Genomic DNA, 27,706 nt, shown 5'->3' with positions numbered 1-27,706 from the left:
CAGTTCTGAAAAAGCTGTACTTGTCTCATTCTCAGTCCCTTGCTCCTCATTTCAGGTTTGCAGCAACGCCTTGGCCCTTCTCCATATTCATAGAACAGTTCTGAATTCATCAAAAATGAAGCTAGGCACATGTGCTTCAACAACCTAAAGCGAGCAGGAAGGCACAGTTAGACATTTGCCTCCTTATCCATTTGTATGCTCTAATCATCTGCTAACAAGAACATCTAATCCACAATTCAAGCACACACCACTATTGACCTGAACCACCCCGGCATTAAGATGTGCTGCTGGATGTGTTCATGCTTGGTGAACAGAGGAAGGAAGGAAGATGGTGTCAGGCAGGTAAAGCGAACCCTGGGCTGTGAGGAATTGCCAGGACCTGTGTAAGATGGAGGAACGCTGACGCACTCCCTACTGTTTCTCCACACAGCATCAGGCTGAGGTGAGAGCTGGCACAGGTACATTGGCTGCAAGACTGACGTGAACTTTCTACTACATCACTCTGTGGGCTGGGAAGAGGAGAGAAACTGGAAGAATCTCTCTTTTAGTTGTGAGTGTTAGCTGGGAAATGGCTTATTCAAGAATCACTGAGGTACAGCCTACAGCAAATGGGGTTGCGACTTATTTTTAATACCAGGTACAAATAACACATCATCTTCAAATGCAGTTAAGTTGTATTTAACCTTAAAATAACATCTCTCTACAAGCCCAGACTTTCAGAAGTTCTGTTGCATGTGAAATAAAGAAGCTGCCTGGGAAGTCAAGCTTTGGCAGGAAGGGAAGGAAATCAAGGACTGGAGATGGTGTTTCACCACAATTTATATTTGCTAAACAGCTTTTTGCCCTGCATTTAGAATACTGTTGGGTTTATTACTTAATTCTGAAAACCTGTGAATTTTATTTCTTCCCTTCCCACCCCCCCCAGCAATGTATGCAGTCTCTGAAGATTAAAATGGAATAGACTTATTAAATCCACAGAAAGCTGAAATCCTTTCTATATTTTTTTATCCCCCATTTTCTAGAAAATGTATTTTTCCATAAGGATACCATGGCTAGTATAAGGAATAGTTACAGAAAATATGCAAGCAACACCTTCTGTAGTTTGTACTGGGTAAAGGAATTATGACTCATTCCTATCAGGTAACAGATTTTCCATCTGTATTTCCTTTTGGCAGTCTTCTGCAGAACCTCTAAGAAGGGCCAGTACTGCTTTATGGACAAGCTTAACAAGACTGTTACTTTGGATATTCATTTACAGATGATGCTGTGTTCCAGAGTGGATAAATGGTATCGAACTGACAGTACGTAACTACACCATAGACCAAGATTTAGCTCCTCTGGAACCAGGCTCCTGTTCAAAGCTAGGTGTAATAGACATGGAATTCTTTCTTACCTTTCTTGGTAACTTTGTGTAGCGAATATAATCTTCCAGGAACATGAGAGCACCCACTACATCAGCCGGCATTTCTGGTATCTTCTGGCTAAAATTACACAATCAGGAAGACCATACTCTTACCAGCTGATCAGTGATTTGGATAAAATTACATGAAAATGCCAGCCTCCAAATAATGCTGTTTCCTTTAGGCACAAGTAAAACATGGATACCTTGTGCACTGTTCCATCGTTGAATGAATAAACTGACCGATGAGAGCCAGAAATTGTTCTGTGTATCTTGAGTGAAACTGTTTCAACAGGGTAAGAAGTCCCAGAACTAAAGGAAGCCAGTCAATTTGATCAGCTGGCCGCTTGCACACCACTCCTGCACAGAAATCCCCCCCCCAAACAACAGATGTTTATAAAACAGAACATATTGTTCATAGCAGAGGCAAACTTATACAATATGCTTTCATCAGGTTTTTTTGCTGTGCCTCCCATTCCGCTTGCCCACAGATAAAAATTAAAACCTAAGAACTGCATTTCTTCCATAGAAAATGGCTTATTGATATTAACTAAGGCATAGGATGGAATAAGAAAATCAGAAGTTTGGATTATGTTTCCTACTCTGTGGTATTTGGCTTCAATATTATAATAAGCCTGCCTGGACATGATGGACTAAAGTAAGAAACTGAGTATTTTCTACACAGATGATTTTATCATCTTCTGTACAGATAATTTCACATAGGTTTTCATTAGTTTGAGACAAACAACTACTTATACGTACCTAAATTTCTGGTATACTGAAGTTTTGGAAACTGGGAAATGAGAAATAGGAAGTTGACAGTGGGAAAGTATGGCAGACGTTTTGTTGTTATGTAGATCTGAGGAGGAAAAAGAGGAACACAATTCTTCCACATATTCATATTTTTCTCACCTGATAATAAATAGAACAAAAAAGCAAGTTGTACCAAGCACTGGAATGCAATCCTGACCTTGTTTAATGGATTGTGAATGCCAGCTGCTTCCAGATAAGCTGTGATTTCATACAAGAGGGTATTGTCTTCTTTAGGATAAGGGAGTGATGGGTTCTGATAATGTGCTTCAATGTCAGCCAGTGTTGCTCTAAAAAGAAAACAAATTGATTATATTAAATATTTACTTAAATTATTCCAATACGAACCTTACATGATGCAATGTCATATTATTTTTAAAACTTCAGACACAAACTCTGTAAATGGTTACAAGCAAGAGTAAACCACCTTTTTTGAATATCTTTTTACAAACATCTTACTGTATCAAAATCAGCACCACACATTTTCACTGTTCTTACTTCTTATACAAATACAACCTCAAATGCAGATATAACCAAATGAAATTAGAAGTTGCGCTGTCCACTATCATCTTCACACACATTATTTGCAACTTAATAATGTTTAATGTTTTCATGAGTTCAAATTCAAATACTCATCAACAAAAACCTGAATACAATCAGACCCCATATTTTGCCATAGTTTATATTCAAAGGATTGCTGAGCTGATACTAATTACACCACAGTGATACATGTCATTTTGCTTCTTACTTATTGAGATTTTCCAAAGCAGCAGCCAAATGCTTGGAATCAAACCTGCAGGAATAATTTAATTCATTGGTAATCTGTCGTCTTAAGATCTGCATCTGACCAACCTGTTGAAATGAACAAACAAAAAAAAGGGTAGGATGTTATACTGAATGCAACAAAGGAAAATCAAAGTAAAACTAAAGAAAAACTTAATGAGTAACAATTTAGAGTTAAACAGATGACACAAAGTCCTCGTTACACCCAACAGCTTTTGTAGGGCTGCCCAAAGCAGGGACATGCACACGGGTTGGAAGTACTTCCTCAGTTTGGTAACAGAGCGCTGATTCAGACCAAGTGCAGTAAGAACTGACAGACCCCAACTGTGCAGTGCATTCAAAGGAGAGGAGCAGTCACAGCACTCAAGATTTGCTACCATGAACTGTGTGCATAAATACAAGCAGCCTGGAAAGGGCACTAGAATGGTAACAGGTATAAAACCTCAGTTAATTGCTTGTTTGTCACTGGTAAGTGAAAATGATTGTACTCTCTTCCCCACCTCTCCCTAGACCTTAAGGTCAGCAATGTCAGGGATAAAAACCAGCAGCGAGGCTTGCTGTAGCTAACCCTCCCCTTCTTCCCCTGACCTTTCCTCTTCTCTTCAGTAACATAAACAAGCATTCACAGCACTCTGAAATGGGTCATAAAATATCATTGCAAAAACAAGATAAAGAGACAGGTTAATGGGATAGCTTCTTTAAATTTTTGGCACAGCAGACAGCCTTCTGTGTGAACAAGGCATGCCCAGGAAATGTTACTGCTCTAAAATTTAGCCTAGGTACACTGTGCTGACAGGCACTGTGGGGAGTCTCAAAGCTCCCGATACTGAGCTTCCTGAGCTTCTCTGTCTTCCCGGATGAGATGTCTAGTTCTAGACTCCATTTTTGGCAAAACATTAAATATGAATCTCAGCTATAAGCACTTTGTGGAGTGTGAGCTCAGGAGCTCTTGCAAATACAGGCTGTTTCACTTGTGATGTTAAAGAATTCTGTGTCAACAAAATATGACATTGTAAAATAAGCAGATTAAAGAACAGAACTGTACAGTGTAGAGTCAGGTATCACTAAGTCAGATAAACCTACCTTCATGATGGAGTCTAAATATGCTGTCCAGATCTTCTGAGTTTTCGCAATTGCTGTGGAATAAACCTTGTTTGAATTTGCTGAGAACAGAAGAAGAGTGAGGCATTAAAAAAAAAAAAGAACAAGTAGGGAGAGAAATAAATGCAAGTGTACAAAGAGAGTGGCTTTCTTCCATCTTAACTAGTAAGCACTCACCTATAATTCCTCTGAGAGGGCTGACAGCATTCATAAGTGCTTTTAAGGTATCCTGTACTGTCCTGTCACGCAATATATTTTTCTGGAACATACTGAGGAAATTCTAAATAAAAGAAAAATAACTAAGTAAAATCCTCACACATGTACTCTGCTTAATTTTGGTGGTACCAGAGGCACATTAAAAAAAATATTTCTTCAGATGAAGAGTTGAGAAATTCCACAGATTTAGTGTTTTTCTGAGTTAGGCTAATCTAATTACGCTAATTAGGACAATTAGCAGATACTTCTCATTAATACATAGTACCCACTCTAGACAAGCATTAGTTCAATTTTTGAGGAAGAAAGGTCTTCATCAACACTGATTTTCCTTAAAAACTTTAAGCAGATTAGGACTGAATTCTTCTCAGAAAACAAAAAAAACTTGGTTTCACATAGAGGCACTGTGGAAAAAGTCATTACACAGAACCAACACCTTATTTGTATCATTTGTATTTGTATCATGGTGACCCAAACAATCTAATTCTTTGTTGATATTTAAACCAAAAACCACAAGTTGACTAAGATCAACTTTTGAGCACAAAGTGCACACCTCCAGAAGGCATTGCTAGCAAACCACATTTAATATAAAGCATAATCTTGTGTTACACAGCACCATTTATTAAGGCTGCCCACTTTCATAATTATATCCCTAACTGAAATTTTTAACTTTGGGTTTGAACACACATTTTTCAAGTCCTTTTAATTTCAATTTACCATTTAAAAAAATTAAGATTTTTTAATTTCACTAGAAGTTGTTAAACAATAAAAGCATCATGACCTTGAGAAACCAAAGTTCAAAAATTACCTGCAGCTCCTTTACAATCATGAAACACAGCAGCCTGTCTAAACCATTGAGACCAAAGGTACCCAAAGTATCTTGTATCTCTGAGAAGAGACGACTATTGGTTACTTCCTGATGAGTTTTGGTGTCATACCAGGTGTTCATTTGGTCAATGTAACATGTGATTCTGAGGAAAAATTAAACAAACAACTATTTTAGAATAAGCTGTACACAGTTCCCATGTTACCTGAGTAATTAGTTATCTTATTCAGGCAGAGATTAGAAAGACTCTGTAAGCATCTTGGGTGATGTTTAATCACTTAATCACTCCTCTCTTGGCAAGGGTTTTGTCATCCTTCCCTAGTTTTTCTCTCCCTCGCTTCTGTAAGACAATGTTTTCCTTCTTAGACTGAAATCACAACTTTTCTAGACTAATATTTAAAATGTAAAGGATGGATTGGGTCAATTTAGATTTAGACAAAGATGGTCATATGACAGCTAAGGAAAAGCTATTTGTTGTGTATTTTGTTTGTATATGGTGGAATAGGAGCAATCCAATGCATGGTGCTATAATATAGGCTTGTAACACACAGTACTTACTTTGGGTCTGTGATCCTCAGGATTTCTCTGCAAAGACGACCAATAAATGTTACAGATTCATCCACAGGTGTGAATTTTGGTATAGGAATATGAGTAGACTGGTATATGCTTTGCCAGTCTTGAATCTGAAAAATAAGTTTTAGAGTTTATGGTGTTATCACTGCAAGTTTTCAATTTGCTTAAAAATTTCATCCCTTTTGTTTAATTTAGTAGCACGCTGTAAAACAGTATTGTAAATTACACACAGCAGAACATTGTAAAACAGAATAAAGCAAAGACAAGAATGAGTCTTATAGCAATGAGGAAGCAGAGGATAAGGGTGAAGGCTGAGAGAACTACCTACATTCCTGGTGCAAATTCCATTGGCTCCTTTCTGCAGCAAGACTAGCCAACACTTTGTTAGCTACATTTAAGATTTATTCATTTCGCCACTTGTGAAATATCACAAAAAGGGCTAGCAACTACTGCAGTTTTTCTAAGCCGGCAGACCTGTGGCTAGTAACAGATACAGAGAGAGCTACTGTGATTCAGTAGTTAATTCCCGTTTTCTTTGACAAAGAGAGGAAGGATATTGTTCACTGGCAAGAGATATTAAAACATTCTTTTTAGGGAAATTTGCTCTTTTTACGCACAAGTAATGCAGTGGCAATGTTGAAATCATTCAGTAAAATTTGGGGGCAGATGTTTGACGTAGTAGTTAGCACATTTAGTTGAAGTCGCAACAGTATAGACTGTGCACAATGGGGTACATTTGTTCCAGCAGTCACAAGCTTTAACACCCAACTATAAAGACATTCATCAACTCATTCTTGTTTTTGACTAGCACCTTTGTTCTTAAGAAGTTATTGCACTCCTGTTCCACGTTGTAGTTAATAATACGAGACACCTCCTCTTGCCAAATTTTTAAACCATATATGTTGACATAGTCCTGGATGTATTCAAAAGATCGATGGAACCCATCCATTGTAGCTGCCATTTCTTTCAGTTTGGGCATCAGTTCGCTTGGCTACAGAAGGAAAAGAAAAAAGATAAAAACAAAACTGTGAACAGGTAGAATACAAAGAAAATGTAAAAGGTTTCTAAATGCCTTCACACAACAACCTCTAGAGCATTTCACTGTGTTCTGGCCAGAACTGAGATCACTGAGAAATTTACCAAAGGCTGTTTGATAGCTGAAGTAATTCTTACAAAACACATTTTCCTCCTGCTTTCAATGTTGATTTTGGCCTTGAGTGGTACTATGGATTGATCTGGGAGGCTTAAGAACCTGGAGAGGATCAAAACAAGGAGTGACCCTTCTTAATCTACCATTGCCTTTCTATGTTTGCCTGGCTTATTCATATCATGTTATGTCATTAGTCACCACAGACAAAGACAGAACTGTGAACTCAGAATTGATAAAGCTTGGCAACAGAATAAAAGTGGTTTTGAATTGTATACACTTTTTGCAGTTTATAAACTCATTTTGACATCAAATAAAGCATTACAAATAACTTCTAAGTGTATTTTTTTACAAAAAAGAAATCTGCATAGAAAAGTACGAATTATTTTCTAGAATGTTGTATAATGAAGTCCCAGCAAATCCAAGACGCACACAAAAATTAACTGAAATCAAACTATTACACACCCTGGCTCTAGGATTAAAGATGAGCCCCCTGTGAAGAGCTAGGGCTACACGTTTTACCAGCTCCTTCCTTATTCCATCCTCTAGTAACTGTTTCGGGTCCACCTAAGAAGAAGAAACATTTTTTTCTTAAAGTTGAAAAGCTATAAAAAATTATAAAGGATTCAGTTTGTAACAAGAAAGATATTAAATACTTATGATGAACTGGAAAGCACTGCTTACAGATGCGTTTTCCCACCAGTGGTTATCCAAAGAACAAACATTTAAATACTTCTACTAGATAATAAATGATTCCTCTAAGTTGAATGGCAAAAGAGTATAATTCCCGTATTCAGCCTTTGTTCATGATTGAATATGGTATACAATTATAAACTAGTACGCATTAATAAGTGTATCTTTCATCCAGAGTATGCACTTCTGGTCCTGGCAGAGGTATCTTAACTTGTGAAGAATGGTCTTTGCCAGTGGAAGAAACAGCTCCTCAGAAAAGCTTTCCAGCAGGGAAAAACCCAAAGATCATAAATTAAGGTTGATGATCTATGTAGAGTGAAGACTGTGGGTTTTTAACAAGCTTAAATAATATGGTTCTTATTCGGATGCCAAGCCAGGCATCACTGTTTGAAAATCTGTAAGCAAACTTATTTTTTCTTGTCTTTTTATCTTTCTCCAAAGTCTCGCTTAATGTGCTGAAATATCCGTGCTGAAGTGCTAATGGTCACTAAATGACTTTTTCTTACTGGAATAATGGAACATTACCTTGATGATACCAACTAAAGTAGTTTTCATCATGAGGATACCTTCAGTGAAGATTGAAATTGCATGGGTTAGTTTGGCAACCTTTAACAGAAAGAGAAAATATAATTTATTGAAGTGATTCAATAAATTCAAGTAATCACTAAATAATGAAGATATACATCTTTACCAGTGGCAATTTCCTATTTTAGATTAAAGGAATCTGCACTGATAGGCTTTGAATTTTACATCTTGTTCTAGACCTACTTATAGTACACTGATTATCTTTCTTTTAATTAGATAAATATAGGTGTGCTACAAGTAGGAAAGAAGAGGTACCTCTTGGAGGCTTTACAGATATTATGGGAGGAAAGATCTAGCCAGCAATATCATGTGTGTACAAATCATCATGGACAAAACTCTAAGTTGGTACCTGCGAGCAAGCTAGGAACAGCTTGAAGTAGTTATTCCACAATAAACCTTGATGCCAGCAATGAATGCACTTCAATATTTCCATTGATTTAATACAGTAGAACATTCACTTAATTAAATTATTAGTTGAGCACCCTTATGCTCAGAGTTCAGACAAGCCAGTCTTTTGCCTTTAAGGCATTTACAATATGGAACAGAGACAACCCCATTCAGACTTACAATTCTACAGAAAGCAAAAGCAAAAAGATTTGTGTAAGATAAGCAGTTTCCCTCCTACCTCCTCAAAATAAAAGAAGTATTACTGGATACCGCCTCCTCCTCCATTCCTACCCATATGGAAAATAAACTGACTTTAGAAAGCTTAATGGGCAAGTTTAAACCCAGCATTCAGATCAGAGATCACCGCTTGTTTGTATAAAACACCTAAAAATAGAACTGTTTGGCAAAAACTACCGGAAAAGGCTGGCATCTTAACTGATAATTGGAGATATATTCTTTGAGGGATAGAGTTACTGGTCTACTCAGGGTTTTTGCTCCTCATATTCCTCCCCTAAAAATAATAAAACTAACTTATAGCAGCACAGGAAAAACCCCAAAGACAAAAAGTCAATGAGCCATAGCAGCTTCATCTGATCAAATCAAGGTGTTTCCATCCCGTCTTCACATTTGAGGACAGCAAAAAGCTTAACCCTGCTGGCTTACTCAGTCTTTGACCTTCTTCTCCCGGAACAGGCATTCCAAATACGGAGGGCTTCATTTCAGACTTGAGATTTTAGGGTTCCCCTCGACCCCCCATACATCAAAAAATCTTTATGTTAATTTATAAATATATCTAGTTTTCCTTCCCTTTTCTACAAGATCAAAAGTTTAAACTTTTACAATAGAAGAGCAAAAGTTTCTCATCTGAGCTCAGGAAACCTAAGGTTTACTCTGGATAACACTAGTCAATTTTAATTTTTACTTGGTCAACAAATCCAACTTTACTGTTAGGGTATAACTCTGTGGAGCTGCACGTATTTAAACTTAGGCTGAAGTTGGTCAGCTATAAGGTGTGCTTTTTCAGCATTCCCTCTTTTAACTGCACCTCGTATCGTGGTCCAAGCTGAGCATAATCTCGTAGCTTGTCCTTATCAAGGCGAGTAGGCACTTCAATAATATCATGAGTCTGAAGCTTTATAATTTTCAGCAGAGATGTAAACATGCTTTCTGGAATTATCTGTAGAACCTTTGCAAATGAGAGAAGAAACAGACACAGTCACTATATTCTCATGAAAGAAAAATCTGCAGTTAAGAAGTAATTAGAGAACAAGACAACTAAGCCTCTTCAAATGCCTACCTTTCTTACATAGGAAACCAACTCGCCAGAATAATACTGTGATACGCTGAGAAGATCGGGACTGTTTGCTTGATTGATGCGGAGAAGTGGCAAGTCAAGAGCAGAAGCAAGCTAGAAATAAAGTTAGCATTTTAACTCCACATGTCTTTTTCTAACATAAATTACATGCTTGAATTCTCTTGCTGAGTCTCTTAACCCCCAACTCAAAGCACTATATTATTCCTAGAGAATAGTGTTACAACATCAGGTTTGCCAACTGAAAAAAAGTTTCTACAAGTCAAAAATGTTCAACAGTCTATAAGGCTACATACCCCTTATCAATTTCCTTTTTACTCTTAACAGTTGTAGAAGATACTATTTTTGTTGTAATTTTACAGTCTCCCTCATGCTATTTTCCATTCCTATTTCCACAGAAAATATTTTCATCTGGTGACAGATCATGAAAGACAAAGGGCAAAGCCAACACAACTTTCGTCATTCCTTCAGCTACCTCTGATATACATGCAGAGGAGCCCAACTATGCACCAACGTCCCCAGCAAATAACTCTAATGAGTAAAGGCTAGATGAAGAGACTTATTTGCCTAACAGCAGCACTACTGCTGGTTGCATTAAAAAACTTGCATAGCTTGGTTTTATTTTCTTTAAAAATATCCTTAAGTTAATTTAGTACAGTCTAAAAAAATCTGGATATAGAAACTGTTGGTAAAAGGAAGTTTTAACTCATTTGTGACTTCACAGCCTTAGGGCTCATTTAACAAATGCTTTGGTTGACGTGCAGTGTTTAAGTACATTTACTGTTGTTCACCCTTACCTTTAGGAAAGTGGCTCTGAGTTTAGTTACCATCGATGGACTGACTCTTATGCTTTCCTGCATAATAGATGTAAAGCTGGGGTAGGAAACAAACAAAACAAATCAGCTTCTTCCCCTGAAACTCTTATTTTCAACTCTTAAATCATATGCACCAGCATCAGTGTAATCTAGAAATTACATGGGAGATCACTAAAAAACTTCACTAAAGGAGGATTTTGGTCTGAAGAGACTTTGGTTAGAAAAAAAATCTACATGATAAAGGGGTAGGAGGGGCAAAAGAAGATGGCATCAGGGAGCATTAGCAGCCAAGTAATGAAGTAGCAGCTCAGAAAAATCACACCATGGAAAAGTTCTCCAACTTCCCTTTTTTGTTTTTGTTTGCAATAGGAAATCCTGTATTTTTTAGAACTCTTATCTAGACTAAAGTCTGGAGACAGAAGCTTAACAAAATTGTAATAGCTAGAACAGGATAGACAGCAAAAAGTTATAGTACAGCTTAACCTGCTGCTAATGCCATGACAACGATGGCTATTAATTCTTATTCAGTTTGATTCAATTGTTTTACTCAAGTTGATGAGATTTAGTTAAATATACTCAACAACTCACAGAATAAGGCTTCAAGGCAGTTTTTAAACTGGAAAGTTTACAATATTAATAATAATGACACATAATATTTCCCGCAAGTTTCACAAATGATGACTGACAAGGAAGGAAAAGCTAAGATACCTGTCAATTAATTGCCAAGCATAAGAAAGATCACCAACTATCTGCATGGTGATCAAGACCTCTTCTTTAATGTTGATAGTCCGGATCATCTGATGGAGAAATTTGCGTGTGTCAGCCAGAAACTGGCAAACCTGCAGGTTTGTTTCCAGCTGGTGAAACTCTTGGACCTATAGTTAAAAAACAAACAAACAAACCAACCCCATAAAACAACTATTTTTTTTTTTTTTCATCTTTAAGGACAGCAGTACAAACAGAATCAAAAAAACTGACATAGCTCTTCAGGTTTTTATGACAGTAAGACACTTAACAAATCCTGGTCTACTTTAGAGTGAATTAAATACTTTTTTTCACAGTGTTACTCGAAGAGGTGTATTGTGAACACCATGCTGAGTATGCTTTCATACCCTGGAAGCAGAAGAAATGTACACAAAGAAAATACAGATATTTTTATTTTGCCTTTCGAAGTACCCTCTCTAGCTTCAAATGAATTTATTTTCAGAGTTTCTAATAGAATGAGTAATGTTGCCAAATAAAGTTTAATACTGAATTAATTTCTTTGAAAAATCCTACTAACCAACAACTACAGCTGGCATGATTTTTCATGCTATATCCCTTATTTTACAATTGCAAGGTCTGTAAGCAAGTCCTGCTAACTGTACATATAAAACTGCAAAGATCTAAAGACTTTAACAATTGTTAAAATGCAGATCTGTTTTGTAACTTATATAAAGAAAGTTAGTGCATACTATCAAATACTGTTTTTCAAAAGGACGAGGTCATTTATCTAAAAATTTTTTTGCCATACCTCCTCCAGTGCCTGTATGAGCTGCACAGTTTTTCTGCCTGCTGCAGTGGAATCATCATAGTTCAGAGACATTATTTGCTTGGAGATTTCTCTGAACCAAGCCTGAAGATTTTCTATGTATGAACAAGGAAAATTTAATCAAATCTTTGCATGCATGATAAGCATTGAGGACACAGTGAACTTCCTAGGCAAAACAAACAAGCTATACAAACAGAAGTTTATTTAAAAAGTTTTCATCTTACTTTTCTAGCCTTTCAACATGTAGACTTGTGAAGTGGCAAATGCTGAGGTACATTTCACATACAACATTAAAAAAAAAAACCTAGCAACACAAATTGGCATTATAAAATCTATTCAAAGATGATAAAGCCTTTTAAATCATAAATTTGTTTCATGAACTGATTTACAGTGTTAATTGCTTTGGCAGCTGCAATTTCTATGTTTTAGCTACACGTTTGCTGACATCAAAAAGATAAAGGGAAATATTTCAGTAAGGTAATTCTACGTTTAAGTGGAAGAAAACTGCCTGTATTCGAAGATTTGTTGTTTTGGATTGATCACAAACACTGTCCTTACAAGGACACTTTATGCAGTGTTCCTGATCAAATGAGAGTGTGATTTACACTTTGTATTGTTCCACCAGTTCAAGGAAAAAAAGGATGTTTCAAAAACCAGACCAATTTGGAAAGAAATACAGACTCAACAATTTTAAGCCCTTGCATAACAGCACTCAGTGCAGATAAGAAATAAAAGAAGGTTTGAAAAAATGCTGATACAACCAAAATCCAGGTTACAACTAGAGAAAAAAAGTGAGAGGAGAGGTTAAACCATCCCATATTTAATGGGCATGATCTTTGCACTCCTTTGTAAACAGAACATGGTAATTTGTACTCCATTATATACAGAAAAGTGAAATGGCATTTCCTTGTCTTACATGGCGTCTCTAAATAAAGTGATAAAAAATATTTTTAAATACAGGGCCATCTAAATATATGGTACCTAAACATGGCTTACATATGGAATATATCCAGAAAATCTAAACAAGACTGCATTTAAGAGGCTTCTGTGACACCTGAGGGACATGAATTTTAATTTTTGTTTTTATTATCAGTATTAGCCTTGGGTATTTTCTTTTGGTATCAGCCTGGAAATAAAAAAACAAAATTATTTCCCCCTCAACAGTTTAGTTTTTAATTACCATTTTTCTCTACTCTAGTAAGAGGTTTAACTCCGGAGAAGACATCAGCAAGCTCAGTCATCCTTTCAGATCCCTCCTTTTTATAGTTCTCCCATTTTGCTTGTTTTTCTGACAGCATCTGCTTGAACATCTACTGAAAAACAAAGCATTTGGCTTACAAAACTGGCAAGAATGCATATTACAACCGATGAGATAAAATACTGAAAACAGCTGGAAGTAATTTACAGTGATTACTACATCAAGATCTTCCCAGAATATTAAATACAAAATCAAAAACATTAAGAACCATTGTGATGGTCTCGGTGACAGAAATAAAGCAAATTTTAAAAAACAGTATGATACAGATATTGTTGGTTTTTAGTCACTTATAATAGCTGTTAACTTTTTTTTAGTTTAGAGATCCTAGAAGACTTTGGTCTAATGTTGACTTATAATTCACATAAGTTATCTCACTCTAGGCAGAGAAATGTAAATATGTATATGATATTCTACCAGGTAGCAGAGCATTAATAAGGAATCTTTTAGAAATGGAAGAACGTCAATCGTAGTCGTAAGAATTTTCTTAGCTGCTTATCCTCAACATACACAGACTTTCATCTGTTTAAAAGAAATTCTGAAAACGAGAAGTGTGGCAGGATAAAACCTTATGCAGCTTCATCAACAGATTTTATTATGCCTGTTATCAGGATGTTCATGCAAAATTCTGAATAAACACATTGAGTAAGAATGAAAATATTCAATTATTGAGAGGACCAAAAAAATCACTTTCAAGCCATAGTAGTTTGTAATCTTCTATAGAAAACTCACAATTAACAAATCAAAATAATCACTCTTTATGTAAGTGAACTGTCTGGTAAATATACTACTACTATTCAAGTCTTCAGCTCTGTTTTACCATTCAAGGAAAAATGCTGCAGAAGGCAGCAGCACATTACCTCTTTCAAAATGAATTCAAATTGAGCTGTATCCAGAAGAAGTTGGAAAAGGATCCTAGGATTATACCTTGAATCTGTTAGAATTTGATCCTTTATCTGGCGGAGACGCTTGTTATTTGGATCACAAGCTGAAAAAGGAAAGACAAAATTTCTCCGCTGCTACATTTGGCCAAGCTTTTCAACCTCTGTAAACAGACTTTCTTTTAATAGCTTGAAAGCAAAACCATTTTGCTCTGATATATGTCTCCACTTGTTCTCCATTTGCATTGGTCTCACACCTTTGTACAACCTTACAATAGGAAATAAGATTTCTGTGGTGCCTCAGCCTTCTTAAAAATCTTCTGTGGGCTTCTGCAAACTACATGTGAATTTAGTACACCTGACTAAGAAGCCCAAAGATCAACAGTTCTAAAACCATCACAGAAAATACATGGAGGAGCACCAGAAGCTCTTTCACGTTTCAAGAAGCCTTAAAGACAGCACAAGCATTCAGCCAAGAGAATGTCTAAACAGGGAAGTTTACAGACACAAACTCAGATGTCAGAGACATTACTCAACAGTTTCAGCTGAATTTCAGTTCAACAGAACAAAAACTTTGGTTTTAAACTATTAATTACTAAGATATGAAAAGTTGGCTGCTGCTTTCTTTTTGGTGCTAGGCAAAACTTTCAGAACAATGCTTTAAGTCATAAGGCAGAAAAAGACAAAGTTCCCTGCCTTTTCCTGCAGAGTATTTTTCAACAGGATCATGACTTCTATGACTACCTTTTATATTTGTGTCTAGCATGCAAGAATTAAGGCAATGCACGTGTGCTGTTTCAGCTGAAGACTTTAGGAGACTGTTAGCAAAAGAACAGCTCAACAATTCATTGAAAACAGTCTGCTGACTTCAACAGCAGCACACACTGAACTTCCCTTCGGACATAACACGAAGCACCAGTAAAGCAGGATTGGCAGCTCTGTAATAAAAGTCGAGCATGCAATCTTACCTGTGTCTGCAGTGTGAAGCATCAGCCAGCGGATTGCTACGTTGCAGTCTCGCAGGCAATTCAGCAGCTTGGGAATATTGTCCAGCACCAGCTCTTCCCTCAGACAGCCCTCTTTGAGAAACTGCTGCACCTGAGTGTGCACACGCTCAGTGACGGCAGCGTACCTGCTTGCCTTAGAATACACAAAGCATGCACCAATATAATCCTTGCCTCTAAGAGAATACATCACATACAATGCAGCTGCCCAAGAATTTAAAGGGTTTATAGATAAAAGAAGTGCTATAAAAATTATCATCTTTACTAATAGGCAATATCATCCACTACAACTGCATGACAAAGAACGCAAGCTACATTTTAAAGCCAAAAGCCTACACAGGAAGCATAATATTTCAAAGATGCACACTTGTAAGCTTCCTATATTCACTTATATACTAAATTATTCGTAAAAAAGTGGGACTAATATTTTATTGCCTAATGAGAAAGAACAACAAAAAAAATCTATTCCGGAACAGAAACACTTGTTATGAATTAAAAGTCAGTTCTACTGGGCACACTTCGTCCCTAAAGACTAAGGAAAAATTTCTGGTCATATTCCCTCAGTTTAGTAGACAATATATAGTACAGTTCTCCTAATCATACACTTTTGTGTGTTCTTTCCTCAGCATTGGGGTCAGTTACTAAGGAGGCATTTAGCTGTCATCAGTCAACTGATTTGTTGGTTGGGAAAAAAAATAATCAACTAACTCGATATTACTCACTGTTTTTTAGGCATGGAAAAGAATGATTCCACATAAAAAGAACTAACTGCATTGCATCATACAACATTCCAGTATCATTCTTTTAAATTGGATGCTTTTTGCAGATTACCATTTATTTAATTTGGGAGACCCCTTTTAAAACTGACTGAGTGCTACACACTGTCAGCATAAATGTGTAATTTCTCAAAATGTTATCTAAAAAAGAACAAACACTATAGTTAGCTGAAGACATCCCAAACTGAACAACGTGGTGATGAGTGCTACCACCTATTCAGTCAAGTCAGAGCCTTGAAACTTTTAGGGGAAACAAAAACTGCATGAGGAAGTGAAACACGCAGTACTGTGAAGACCAGATTTTGAAACTTTGAAGTATCTTTAATGCAAAGTTACATACAAAGTTATGTACTCAAAGTATTGTACTTGAATGTAATGCAAATAATTGTACGTAAGAAACAAGAGCCATGCACATTGATATTATGTAATATACTTGAGATGGTCACACAGCTTGAACCTTGCTAAAAATACTTAACAATACTCTGGCTTTTGTACCTGTTCTTTGACATTTGAAAGATCCAGTGTGTAGTTGAGGGCAGTTTTAGCAGCTTTGTAGGGCTCCCATGCTTCTGCCAGATTTACAGCGATTCCCATGTAAATGCTAATAACCTAAGATTGGAAGCAGGAAACAAGTTGCATTTATATTCTTATTAAGAAAAAAGACATACTTTTCATTTAGCAGTATGAGTATAAAGTGCTATGTGGTGCATATAAATATGAGATAACCAAACATTTTTGGTAGCTGTACTTTTTTGTTCCACCACCTTTGGAAATGAAGGAGTGGGAAGACTTTGAAACAAAAGGTGCACAGTTAATTAGAGGCTGAGTTCTGAAAACAAGCTGACAGGTCTTTCAGTCACTCTGTACGATCGTTGGCCTGTATTTTTTCCCCCATGAACTAGTGACTTCTTTTTCATTTCTATAATGCTATGCAGAAGAGTGATGAAAGTAATTGGAGAAGCAACCATGATAGGGCAGGAAAAATTATCTGAATGAATCCTACTGCCCAAAGGACCAAGCTGAAATGTTGCACATCTTTCATGACGCCAACAGAAGGAAATTATGATTCCACACTCATTTCAGTGAAACTCATTTCAGACTCCTAGCCCAAGTGATTAAAAATACAGATTTGTGGTTGACTTAGAAGTGTTTGTAAGACAGCTGATTAAAAATGGAAACCTTGGGTTACTGACAGATGAAGGATATACAGAGCTGTGGCATTATGAGCTTTGTCAGACTATTTCTCCAATACTCCTCCACCCAGGAGTAATGACCACCCTTTGACCTTTTCTAAGAGTGTCAGAAAGGAAGCCAGTAAAGGCGAATGGGACACTGGTCTGCTGATATGAAGATCCCTCTCGTATTGTTGAAGTGAAGCTCATTATTTCCTGTAGATGACAGGCTACACTTCAACTGCTAACAGTCATTTGAAAACACCCTAATAGTCAAGTATTCTGCATGATACAGCTAACTCATCCACACCTGATCATAAGAAGACAGGTGTTGTCTTATTTGTACTATGAAGTCAAGTAAAAAAAAAAACTCTCGCATTGAAAAATTCACAAAGTTAACTTCTCATTTCTAAAATAAGGTTGCAGTTTTTCACATACAGATGGTTTCTAATGTCTATTAAAATAGCCAGCTATTATATTTTTTCCCTCCTTTCTTCACTGTTCCACTCCTGATACATAAGAACACAATTTGAAGCAAATAGAGATACACAAATTGATTTATAGTTTCTTTGCTAAGTCCGATTCCCTTTGATATATAGTACCTGGGGACTCACTTGTTATATGCCAGCCCATTCCAGTAGCATTTTTTGCCAAGTAGGGGTTCTGGATGGAAATCTTAAATCTCAACACCGAGACATCTATCAGATTGCACAGAGGGACAAGTTTTGCTTCTAAGTTATTTGGACAACACCATGGAAGGAATTCTTAAACAAGTTTTCAAATAACGTCAATGTGGAGGAATTTGCTGGAGACCAAGCCTGTCATCCACAGCATCCTTGAAAAGCTTGTAAAAGCCACCAGCAGAAACCACATAAGTTCAATAAAGATAAATACAAAATCCTCTACTTGGGACAAAAACAAACCTTCACAACAGCACAATCTGGGAACTGATTGCCTATGTAACAATTCTTCAGAAGGGCACAAGCACCCTAGTGGACAAACTGAACAAAAAAACAGACATGCAGCCTTATGACAATGAAGAGTAATCACATATTAGGCTATGTCAGCCAGACTGTAGCCAGTAGATTGAGAGAAGTGATTATTTCCACCTCGTCAGCCCTCATGTGGTCCCATTTAGAATAATATGTCCAGTTTGGGGCTCCTTGGTATGAAACAGACATGGATCAAATTGAACAGAGGGCAAATAGGACTCTTACGGGGACACACTATGAAAGTAGAGCCTGAGGGAGTTGAGTTTGCTTATGCTGCAGGAAAGATGACTAAGGGATCTGACTGTGGACTTCCACCACCCAGAGGGAAGTTACGAATAAGACAGAGCCAGACCCATCTCAGATGAGAAGAGTGAAATGATTAGAGGCAATAGTCACAAGCTACAACAGAAATTCCAGTTGTACAGAAGGAAGAAATTCTTCCCCATGAGAGTGATTAAACACAGCCATATTTGTCCTCAGAGGCTGCAGGTCTTCATTTTAGATACTTGCAAAACAACTGGACAAAGCTCTGAGGAAGGAGCTGGACTAGAGTATGCCTGTATCACCTTCCAGCCTACATATTTCTATGATTCACTTTACCACAACAGTACCAAGAGTGGTTGATTTAAGCATTTTGGACAAAAACTGATATTTTCAAAGGGTAGCTTTCCATACTTATCCAGAAGGTTTGACTCAGATCACTTCACTTTGAACAAAGTAAAATCTCCCCAGAGAAGATTCTATTCTATTCTAGTTTTAGGACATTATTAGTTTCTGCAACACATGCTGAAAAAAGCAGGTAAATTGTTCCTATAATATTAAATCCAGGGCACAGTTTTAAAACAGAATTATATTTTACCCAATTATCTGGAAAGTATTTATCCACTATCTCTCTCATTTTCGCTTGTTGAGTGTGAAGAATGGAAGGATCAAAATACAGTATCACATAGAGCATAGCAGCCTGAGTGGCCAGGGCTGTGCTGCGGTGTTCTGGTAATGGATATGCAGAAACCTAGGAAAAGGGAACAAATCAAAGCAGAACATAATATAAGAAGATTTAAGCCTTTGTTTATGTCGTATAATCCTTCATTATTCTTCAAATGCTGGTTTTCTGCATCTATAAACTGCTGCAGTTATCCAGGATTCACTAAAAGTGTGCCAATAATTACAGAAAGAAGACTGCTTGTTCATGCTAAAGACTGAAACTGCTCAAAAGCAAATGCTTTGTTTAAGATCTCTCAGAGGAGTCGATTTAGAAGAGACTGTAAATATAGTAACCATTACTTAGACTTTGATTCATTTTTTTATTTATTAATACAACTGTTTTAGCTAAGAACAGTGGTAGTAGTGTACATTTTTAAACACACTGTCTACTATAGGATGATGAATCTCTTCGCTGTAACTAAAATAACAGGAATCTCTGAAGGAATTAGTTTTTAAGATTGCAATCATTTTATAATTTAAAGACATTAAGCAAATAAGTTCTTTTACTGCGAGACTGAGGCAGGTCACCGAGAGAGGTTCTGCATTCTGCACCTCTGGAGATACTCAAAACGGGGTACAGTCCTGGACAATATGGCTTAGGCCAGAGGTTTGGGCTAGGTGATCTCAAGAGGTGCCTTCTAATCTCTGCAATCCTGTGATTTATTTTTTTCTGGGCTTCACCGCTGAGTAATGAACCTTAGAAACCATTTTATATATAGTTTTAGATCCCTCTTTTATCTCACAGTAACTTACCTGGTTATAAATGTCATCTGAGCGTAAGCGGCCAATAACCATGCTAATGAATGTTTCACTTATGGGTACCCTGCTGAAGTAACTCTCAGGGTAGTTTGGAGGTCTTTTAGCTCCAGGTTGGCTCGAGTATCCAGTGCTTCGAAGCAATTTACAGATATCATCTAAATTGGAATCAGCAGAGGATCGGGCTGCACTGTTTTACAAAAGAAAGGAACAAAAATTGAGCTGCATCACCTAACCATTTCTTCCTCTCCCTCCCCTTGTAATCATGCCTTTCCCCCAAGAAAATGACTAGATACTAAGGGACATTTTTGGCCCTATTTTTCTGTTCTATTTTTTAGTTTTTCTGTTTCGCCTCCTATTTTGGAATTGCCCTTGCTGACCCACTTCTGCATTCCAGAGTTAAGGAATCCTCTCCGACTATATACTGAGAGGCATATACATAGCCAAAGATGCATAGGAACAGGATATTTCCTTTTTACTATGTGTGAAGGGAATTGCACCAATATCCTTTGCGACCCTATCTGTCATACAAAGATGCTGTCAACCTATCCTGGAAAACTCATTATTGATTTGACTAAACAAGCACAGTAACTACAAAAAGTCTGACCTGCAATACATTTCTCGCCTAGGCACTTAGGACTTTTCAACAAGATTTGCTCACACTTCTGGGAACCTATGATACTTTCATACCTCACATTTGCAGCTTTTTAAAGTTTTAGCATAAAGTTCGTTAGTGGACTTAAAATTTCTATTGATAGCATGAAAAAAAAATCTGATGCTTCTGTTTTGCAGCCAGACCTGCAAACACAGCTAAAGCAAGGAGTTCTACCAATATTCAGAGGGCTCTGATGAATTATCAGTCTATCTCTACAGTCAATCAAAAAGGTGCTGATATTTCCATTTATCTTATTTCAATAACCTAGTTAACTGAATATACTGCATGTTACGCCCTTTTAGCCTTGAGTGCCTCTGCATACCAATATACATTACCTGTATCTGTAGTAGGAAACCAACATTCTCTCTCTCACTTCTCCTTCAATCTTCTGGTCAATGACCAGCAGCATAACGCCATATAAATAGAGCGCTTCACACTGTTTGGAAAAAGAACAAATGAAGGAAGGAAATCACATAAACTCAATTTTGCTGTAACATTTCAAGATAGGCATGTATTGGCAAACTAACCCAACGCATATTATGTAGACGATATGACATGAAAAATGGCAGGCTGTAGATTTTTGGTCTTTGTATTCTTGAAAGCAAGTCACAGCATACCCATGCATTTGGTAAACTTGAATCTGTGTCTAATTTGGCACTAAACTAACTGATTCCTTTTCTACTATTAGAAAACTCTTCAATACTTACTAGAAGCTGTTTTCCATCTTCATTAAGGAGGACCGTTTCTAATGTTTGCTGAATGTAAATTCCTTCATTGAGGTCATCTAAATATCTAGGAATCAAAACAAAAGGTTGGTCATCAGCTATTTTGTTCTCAAACCATCTCCTCAGTACTCAATTGGCCAATTTTCTCTCCAAGTCAACAGACACATCAAAAGATGTCCGTGGTACAAGTAGTACGGAGTTTTTCAGACAATGAAGAAGAGATGCTCTACTATGAAACAAGAGGCTGGAACTCCAGGCTAGAGCCAACCAGTCAGTAAAAACCACCTGCCATATCCTGATGGTGTATGTGAAAGACACCAGAGGATGCTCTGTAACTTAAGTGCTAACATCCTCTTAACTCTCTTAGAGATGGGTAACAGCCTGTGAAGAGAGTATTGAGAAGGCTTCTACTCCAAAATTTAGCAAAATTGTAATTTTCAAGTTGCCTCCAAAGTATCTCCTGGAAATATCATAAATTTATCTCAATTGTAATTTGGAAGGTAGAGTTGAAAATAGAGTATGTTAATTTTCATGAAAAGAAGATTTCTTCCCATTAAAGGATTTTCCAGCAATGTTAAGTTTAATCTTTTCAAACCTCTTTTCGTATAAGATCAATAACAGAACCAATTGTTATGCTTAACATTCTCTTTTTCAACAAAAACCCTTTAGTTTAATAAATGGAATCTCCTTTTGTCAAAAAAATCTTCAAGACAGTTTCCAAGATAAAGGCGAAAAACTCACTCTAGCATACAATTGAAGAAATGAGGTAGAGAGGTTAAATCTTTCAAGTCATATATTAAGCTGGTAAGCATTAGTAGGAGTAAAAGTTAGTGTTCACTCCAGCAATCCAGGTGCACATTAATTTGCTTCAACAGTGAGTGTACAGGGTCTCTATGTAAAAAGCTTCTCATTATTAAGACTAAACAGTACTGTAGTCTTTAAGAAAATCTACATGTATTTAAGACACTATACCTGTTTAAATCTACAATGTATTTATGTACACTCTGAAAAGCTAGGTAAAATCTTGTCAAAATTTCAATGTTGTTTTCACGAAATTCTTCATCTAAATCCAGTAACTCAGGTTTGGCTTCCAGTCTGCCTTCACATGTTTCAGGCCCCTAAGAAAAGAAATTAATCTTTAGACACAGTATTTGAATTTGACCTCTATTTTACTTTACCTCAGTAGCCCACAGCATATGCATACCCATCACTGTGTGCACAACACCAGAATTAAGAGTCCTAAATGAAGCATTTGTAGGTTTCCAAGCTACTTTTTGATTGAACATTGATTCCATAAAGATGAGTTTTATTCTTTGTTACAATTGGCAATGATTTAAAATATGATTTATCCTGTGGAATCCATGGAAAAGAATAGCTAATGCTTTGAGTGAAGTCCCAATGCAGCTGAAGCCACTCTGTGCTTTCTGTAATGCTAATTATTTCCCTGCTGGAATTTTTTCCTTTACAAATTTGATTTGATTGGTTTCTCAGGTAGAATTCATACCACTGAGGCGTCACAAAGCTTAGTAAGTTCTCATACGTTTAAAGTGCTTGAAAGTTTCAGATCCCTTTTTTTTAAACAGACTCTGTATCCGGCTCAGTGCTAGTCCCCATATTAATGCAGAAATGAAGTCATTAAGAACTGGGGGGGGGAAGCATTGGGATGAAGAGCCTGACTTCCTTAAAACAACTAGTTACAAAAGTTTGTACCACTATCACTGTTAACATTTCTCATAATCACCATCTGCTCTTACCATCACCATCTAAATGAAAACACCCTTAATGTTTAATTGAAAATATTATTAACATTTAATTGAAAATACTGTTAACATCATTACACAGGCCACTTACAACAGCATTAGATCATAGCTTAAAAGGATTTAGTCAGCATGCACTCCATAAAGATAGCTAAAATAGAGTTAAAATAAAATATCAAGCTTAATACTCAGCTGATGATTTTTGCATAGTTTTAAAAATGCTCTTTTCCTTCACTTTTTGTGAAAAATACCTACATAAAAAGTATAAAAGCAGGTACCAAACTGCCTATGAAGTTCAAATGCACAAAGTAAACAGCCCAAATTTTCAAAATATCAAATTTCTTTTTGTTAGGTAATTCTAAGAATCTTGAAAACAGAAATGGCACATTCACATGGATAATATCTGTTAATTCATTCATCTGTGTTGTATAAGGATGACTTTCACGGATTCTGGTGTGATTACTTTGGATAACAGCAACACTGTTGTGCTTCCTTAACATTCAAAAATCTTACAATTTCAAGGATAATTGTACTTCTTACCAACTACACCTACCTGCTTTTAAAAAGACTTCTAACAAGCACTTAGATCTACAGGTATCTGGGAAACCATTTGTGCCCAGGGCTTTCAGTGTCCAAGGCTCACAGTTACTGCTTGAAATTTACAATTCTTACTATTAAAAAAAAAAAAGAAATACTGCCCCTTGCTTTACTTTTTGTATTGTATAATCCAGATAAAAGTCACATCAGATAGAGTCTATAGTTCTTTCTTAATCATGATGGAGAATGACAGCAGGATATACGTACTGCAAGAAGCTTAATTTTATAAGGGAAAAGGGAAATAAAGGCTTTTCATGGACAGTACTCTTTGATTTTTTTTTTTCAGTGCATGTGACAAGTGAATGACCAATCACTGTACTGTCAAACAGGAAAGCAGAAAGCAGTTTCCTTGGCTGCAAAAAATAAGCTACAGATAACCAAAGGAAGACGGGCATACTGCCCACAGTAGTGCTCCAAAGGAAAACAATCAGCTGACCAGGCTCAGAACCTGCTGGTAAGTTTAAATTAATGTTCCTGCTGGAAATATAATAGTAGCAGTAATAATAATAATACAACTCCACCGAATCCAATAGTAAAGTTTCATATAATTGGTATCCACCAAAGTTCACAGGCCAGATGACTCATCAAATATTTTGAAAGGTGTAGCTGGAACTGCTCTTGAATGCCCTTAAAACTGCCACTCCCTTCTTACCCTGACACTCAGTGCAGGTAACAGTTACGCTTCTATTCTGCCTACGGTATTAAGCACAGAACCTTTCCCAGACCCTTCCTGCTCATTGAAATTTGTAAGATGAGGCCGAGTATGACCAGATGTATATTGTCTTGTAAAAGATGTATTGTCTTGTAAAATACAAGACAATCCCAGAAGTGAAAGATTAGCATGCAAGTGTATCCCAACTGTTATCTCAGTTTGGTGAATTTCTGGTATAAACTAAGCAAGTAAGAAGTCACAGTAGTCAATTCTGAAGAATACTAGTAATAAACACAATAGTCAGGCATGGCTGTTTTATAACCTGAAGCATCCTCAGGGAGGACAGCAGTGCTTAAAGGAGAAATTTAAAAATAAAAGGATTTACCTTAAAATAACTGAAATCAAAAATGATATCCCCATACTTCTGTTGATCAGCCTTGTCTTTTAGCCTGAAGACACCAGGAATGAATTCGGAAAGTCTCAGAAGCTCTGCAATGATGGCATTCCCACAGGAAACAATCCGAAGAATTGCCTGACCACAGAGATTGTTTTCAGCTAGAAAATCAACCATTGTGAAGCTGGTCTTGACAGAGCAGCCGAAGTCCTGGAGTCAGATTCTGGCTGTTGGTCTTTAGGTTATTTGAAGAAGAAAGTCTGATGAGAAAACCAGCTGCTCCATTAATAACCTGTAAAACCAAATCCATACACATTCAGAGTGCCTCATATTTTTAGTAGTTTAATCTATTTTAAGCATACTCTCAAATCTTTCAATTTATGAAATCTAAATTATCCACAGATTTGTAAAACAAACAAAAAAAATGCACTGAATTAATCTTCAGCATATGCACTGCTTGACTCAGTCACCTGTGTGACCAGGCAAGAAAAGCATGACCTTTTGTACTAGAAATGTTGAAGACAACTATTGAAGAGCAAAACGATCACGAATACTGAAGCAATTGAGGCTACATAAGGAGATGGCAGTGAAAAAAACAAAAACATGTTACAAGATGTGTTTATAAGTCACTCTAAAAACACAACCAAAGTGACAATACTAGGCTTTAGCAACAAGGAAAATTATTTCAGCAAATGGAAATTATGTAGCTTTCATCCTTCCCTATTGCTGAAGGATTTGTTTCCACGATGTGGCTGCATCTTGTGGTCACAATTTTGTTTACGGATGTTTCCTGCGAGATACCAAGCACAGCACTGCCAAAAATCAGGTGGTTGTAGATAGTGATATGGTCTCCCCTCAGCCTCCTTCTCTCTTCTAAACAACTCCACTTCCCTCAGCCACTCCCCCTAAGACTTGTTCTCCTGACCCTTCATTAACTTTGTTGCCCTTCTCTGGACATGCTCCTGCACCTTAATGTCCTTCTTGTAGTGAGGGGCTCAAAAAGAGAACACAGTATTCAAGGTGCGGCCTCATCAATGCCTCACTTCTGCAGGTTCTGAGACTGAGGCATGACTCTGACTTATTGTCCCACTTGGAATTGGCTGTGATGCATTTGAGGAGGAATTCCTGGGGAAGGCTGGGGCCTCTTCAAGGATGATCCCTAGCCCTGGCACTCGCTCCCTTCATGATACACCAACTTGACAGTGCAATATGCAAGATTTGTTCATTTAGCCAGCATCAGGCTGGCTGCACGACATATCACTGTTTGCTGGTGACTGAGTAGGAAAAATCATTTATTGTTATCTCCTTTGACCATATTTATAGAACTATTTTTGATCTCTCGTCTACTCTGTACTGGACAGCAGCAGACCTTGTGCTATATTAGTACATCAAACACATACGTACACCATGTATCTCTGCAGAGGGGAAACAGTAGGAATAGAAGATATGCCAAGTCATTTCAATCACAATATGTAACTGAAGCCCCATCAGGCCATACTAATGATGGAATTTAAGCACGAAACAGCACACTGATTTGCTGTTTTAAATACATCATTTTTCAGCCCCATCTTCCCCAGTTCCTGCAGATTTATCTTTCCCTGCTCCTGCTCTTCACGCTGTTTCTGATACAGCCCAGGACACCATTGGCCTCCTTGGCCACCTAGGCACACTGCTGGCTCACATTCAGCCAGCTGTCAACCAGCACCCCCAGGTTCTTCTGATATCAAAAATGCCAGCAAATAAACTCTCAAAGAATCACGGTTTTAGAAAGCAAGCATACTTTATCAGGGCTGAGCAACATGAGGGAGTGATCTCCACCAACTGTGCAGTGAGACAACAGCTGGGGACAGAATATATTTCTCACTTGCATGCATACGCATAAATTTTCCCAGAAATCTTACACATATTCTATTTACTTTCCAATGACTAATTTTCTGTTATTATGAACTTCACTACAGTCAAACCTCTTGCTAATTTGGAGCAGGCTCCAGCTCTGTCTGACCTTGCACTTAAGATAAAGACTGAAAAAAAGGAGGCGATTACAGAAGAGAGGTGTTCAGCACAGATCATAGTTAACACAAGACGCAATGATACCAAAAGTACCAGCAAGTAAACTTTCTAAGACTCGTTTTGGACTTTTAGAAAGCAAGAACCCTCTGTCAGGTCTGGGCAACATGACGGAGCGATCTCCATCAGTCCTGTAGCCAGACAAGAGCTGGGGACAGAATATATTTCCCACTGACTTGCACATGGATAAATTTTCCCAGAAATCTTATGCATTTTCTATTACTTTCCAAGGACTACTTTTAACGTTATTACAAACTTCACAACAGTCAAATCTCTTGCTAATATGGAGCTGGCTTCAGCTGTCTGACCTTGCATTTGAGACAGAGAAAGGCTGAAAAAAAGAGCTGGTTACAGAAGACAGATCTGCTCCGCACAGATCACACCGAACACAAGACGTAACAGCGTCTGGAAAAGACTATTTGGAAAAAACATGCTATTAAAAACGCGCTATCAGAGGGACATGCTGTCTAATAGTCAAAAACCCCCACAATCAGTTAGATGAAACTTAACTCTACTTTAGCTTAAATAAGAGACGCTTCACTTTTGGCGATCCTGACTACTCCTCGTCCCACCTCTTCGCCACCCCGCCCGGCTCGAACCCCTCGCGCTCACCCAGGGGCTCCGGCGGCCGCGAGGGAAGGAGCAGGGAGGCGGGGAGGAAGGCAGGGAGCAGGGAGAGAAGATGAAGGGAGGAGGCAAGCAGAGATCAAGAAAGGAGGACGCAGGCAGGCACAGAAGGAGGAAGAGTCACCGCGCGCTGCCACCGCGTCATGGCGCGGGGTGATGAGGCTGTTCCGCCCCGGGGAGGAGCCGAGCGGGGGCGTCTCCGTCAGGGGTGAGAGCGGGAAGGGGAAACGGAGGGGG

The 27,706-nt window shown here is 37.5% G+C and overlaps 2 protein-coding genes across 5 annotated transcripts in view; one reads left to right on the top strand and one right to left on the bottom strand.

Moving 5' to 3' along the window:
- Positions 1-27,592, bottom strand: WASHC5 (WASH complex subunit 5). 4 transcript variants are annotated; one of them, XM_009560012.2, is made up of 29 exons: positions 27,455-27,592; positions 24,767-25,067; positions 22,348-22,493; positions 21,358-21,442; positions 20,986-21,086; positions 19,993-20,185; positions 19,115-19,267; positions 16,587-16,700; positions 15,280-15,451; positions 14,291-14,418; positions 13,356-13,485; positions 12,158-12,270; positions 11,353-11,519; positions 10,627-10,702; positions 9,815-9,925; positions 9,563-9,703; positions 8,071-8,151; positions 7,318-7,419; positions 6,517-6,696; positions 5,691-5,815; positions 5,115-5,277; positions 4,271-4,373; positions 4,076-4,155; positions 2,958-3,061; positions 2,370-2,499; positions 2,162-2,258; positions 1,606-1,759; positions 1,394-1,481; positions 1-144 (listed from the first exon to the last, which is right to left on the bottom strand). In XM_009560012.2, the coding sequence occupies exons 2-29, from the start codon at positions 24,950-24,952 to the stop codon at positions 88-90; spliced, it is 3,480 nt and encodes a 1,159-aa protein (XP_009558307.1). In that variant the 5' UTR covers positions 24,953-25,067; positions 27,455-27,592; the 3' UTR covers positions 1-87. The 4 variants fall into 4 exon arrangements, with proteins under 4 accessions (XP_009558307.1, XP_053913407.1, XP_053913406.1 ...); XM_054057432.1 differs by having other exon boundaries at positions 27,415-27,545; XM_054057431.1 differs by having other exon boundaries at positions 27,353-27,497.
- NSMCE2 (NSE2 (MMS21) homolog, SMC5-SMC6 complex SUMO ligase) overlaps positions 27,547-27,706 on the top strand; it is a 132,128-nt gene continuing 131,968 nt past the window's right edge. The window contains exon 1 of the mRNA XM_054057435.1: positions 27,547-27,677. The gene's annotated coding sequence lies outside the window, so the exon portion shown is untranslated. The remainder of the gene's footprint in view (positions 27,678-27,706) is intronic.

The sequence above is a fragment of the Cuculus canorus genome, chromosome 2 (assembly GCF_017976375.1).
Source record: "Cuculus canorus isolate bCucCan1 chromosome 2, bCucCan1.pri, whole genome shotgun sequence".
In the NCBI taxonomy this organism is placed as follows: Eukaryota; Metazoa; Chordata; class Aves; order Cuculiformes; family Cuculidae; genus Cuculus; species Cuculus canorus.
Note: the sequence above shows the minus strand (reverse complement) of the source record. Positions and strands in the feature narration are given on the sequence as shown.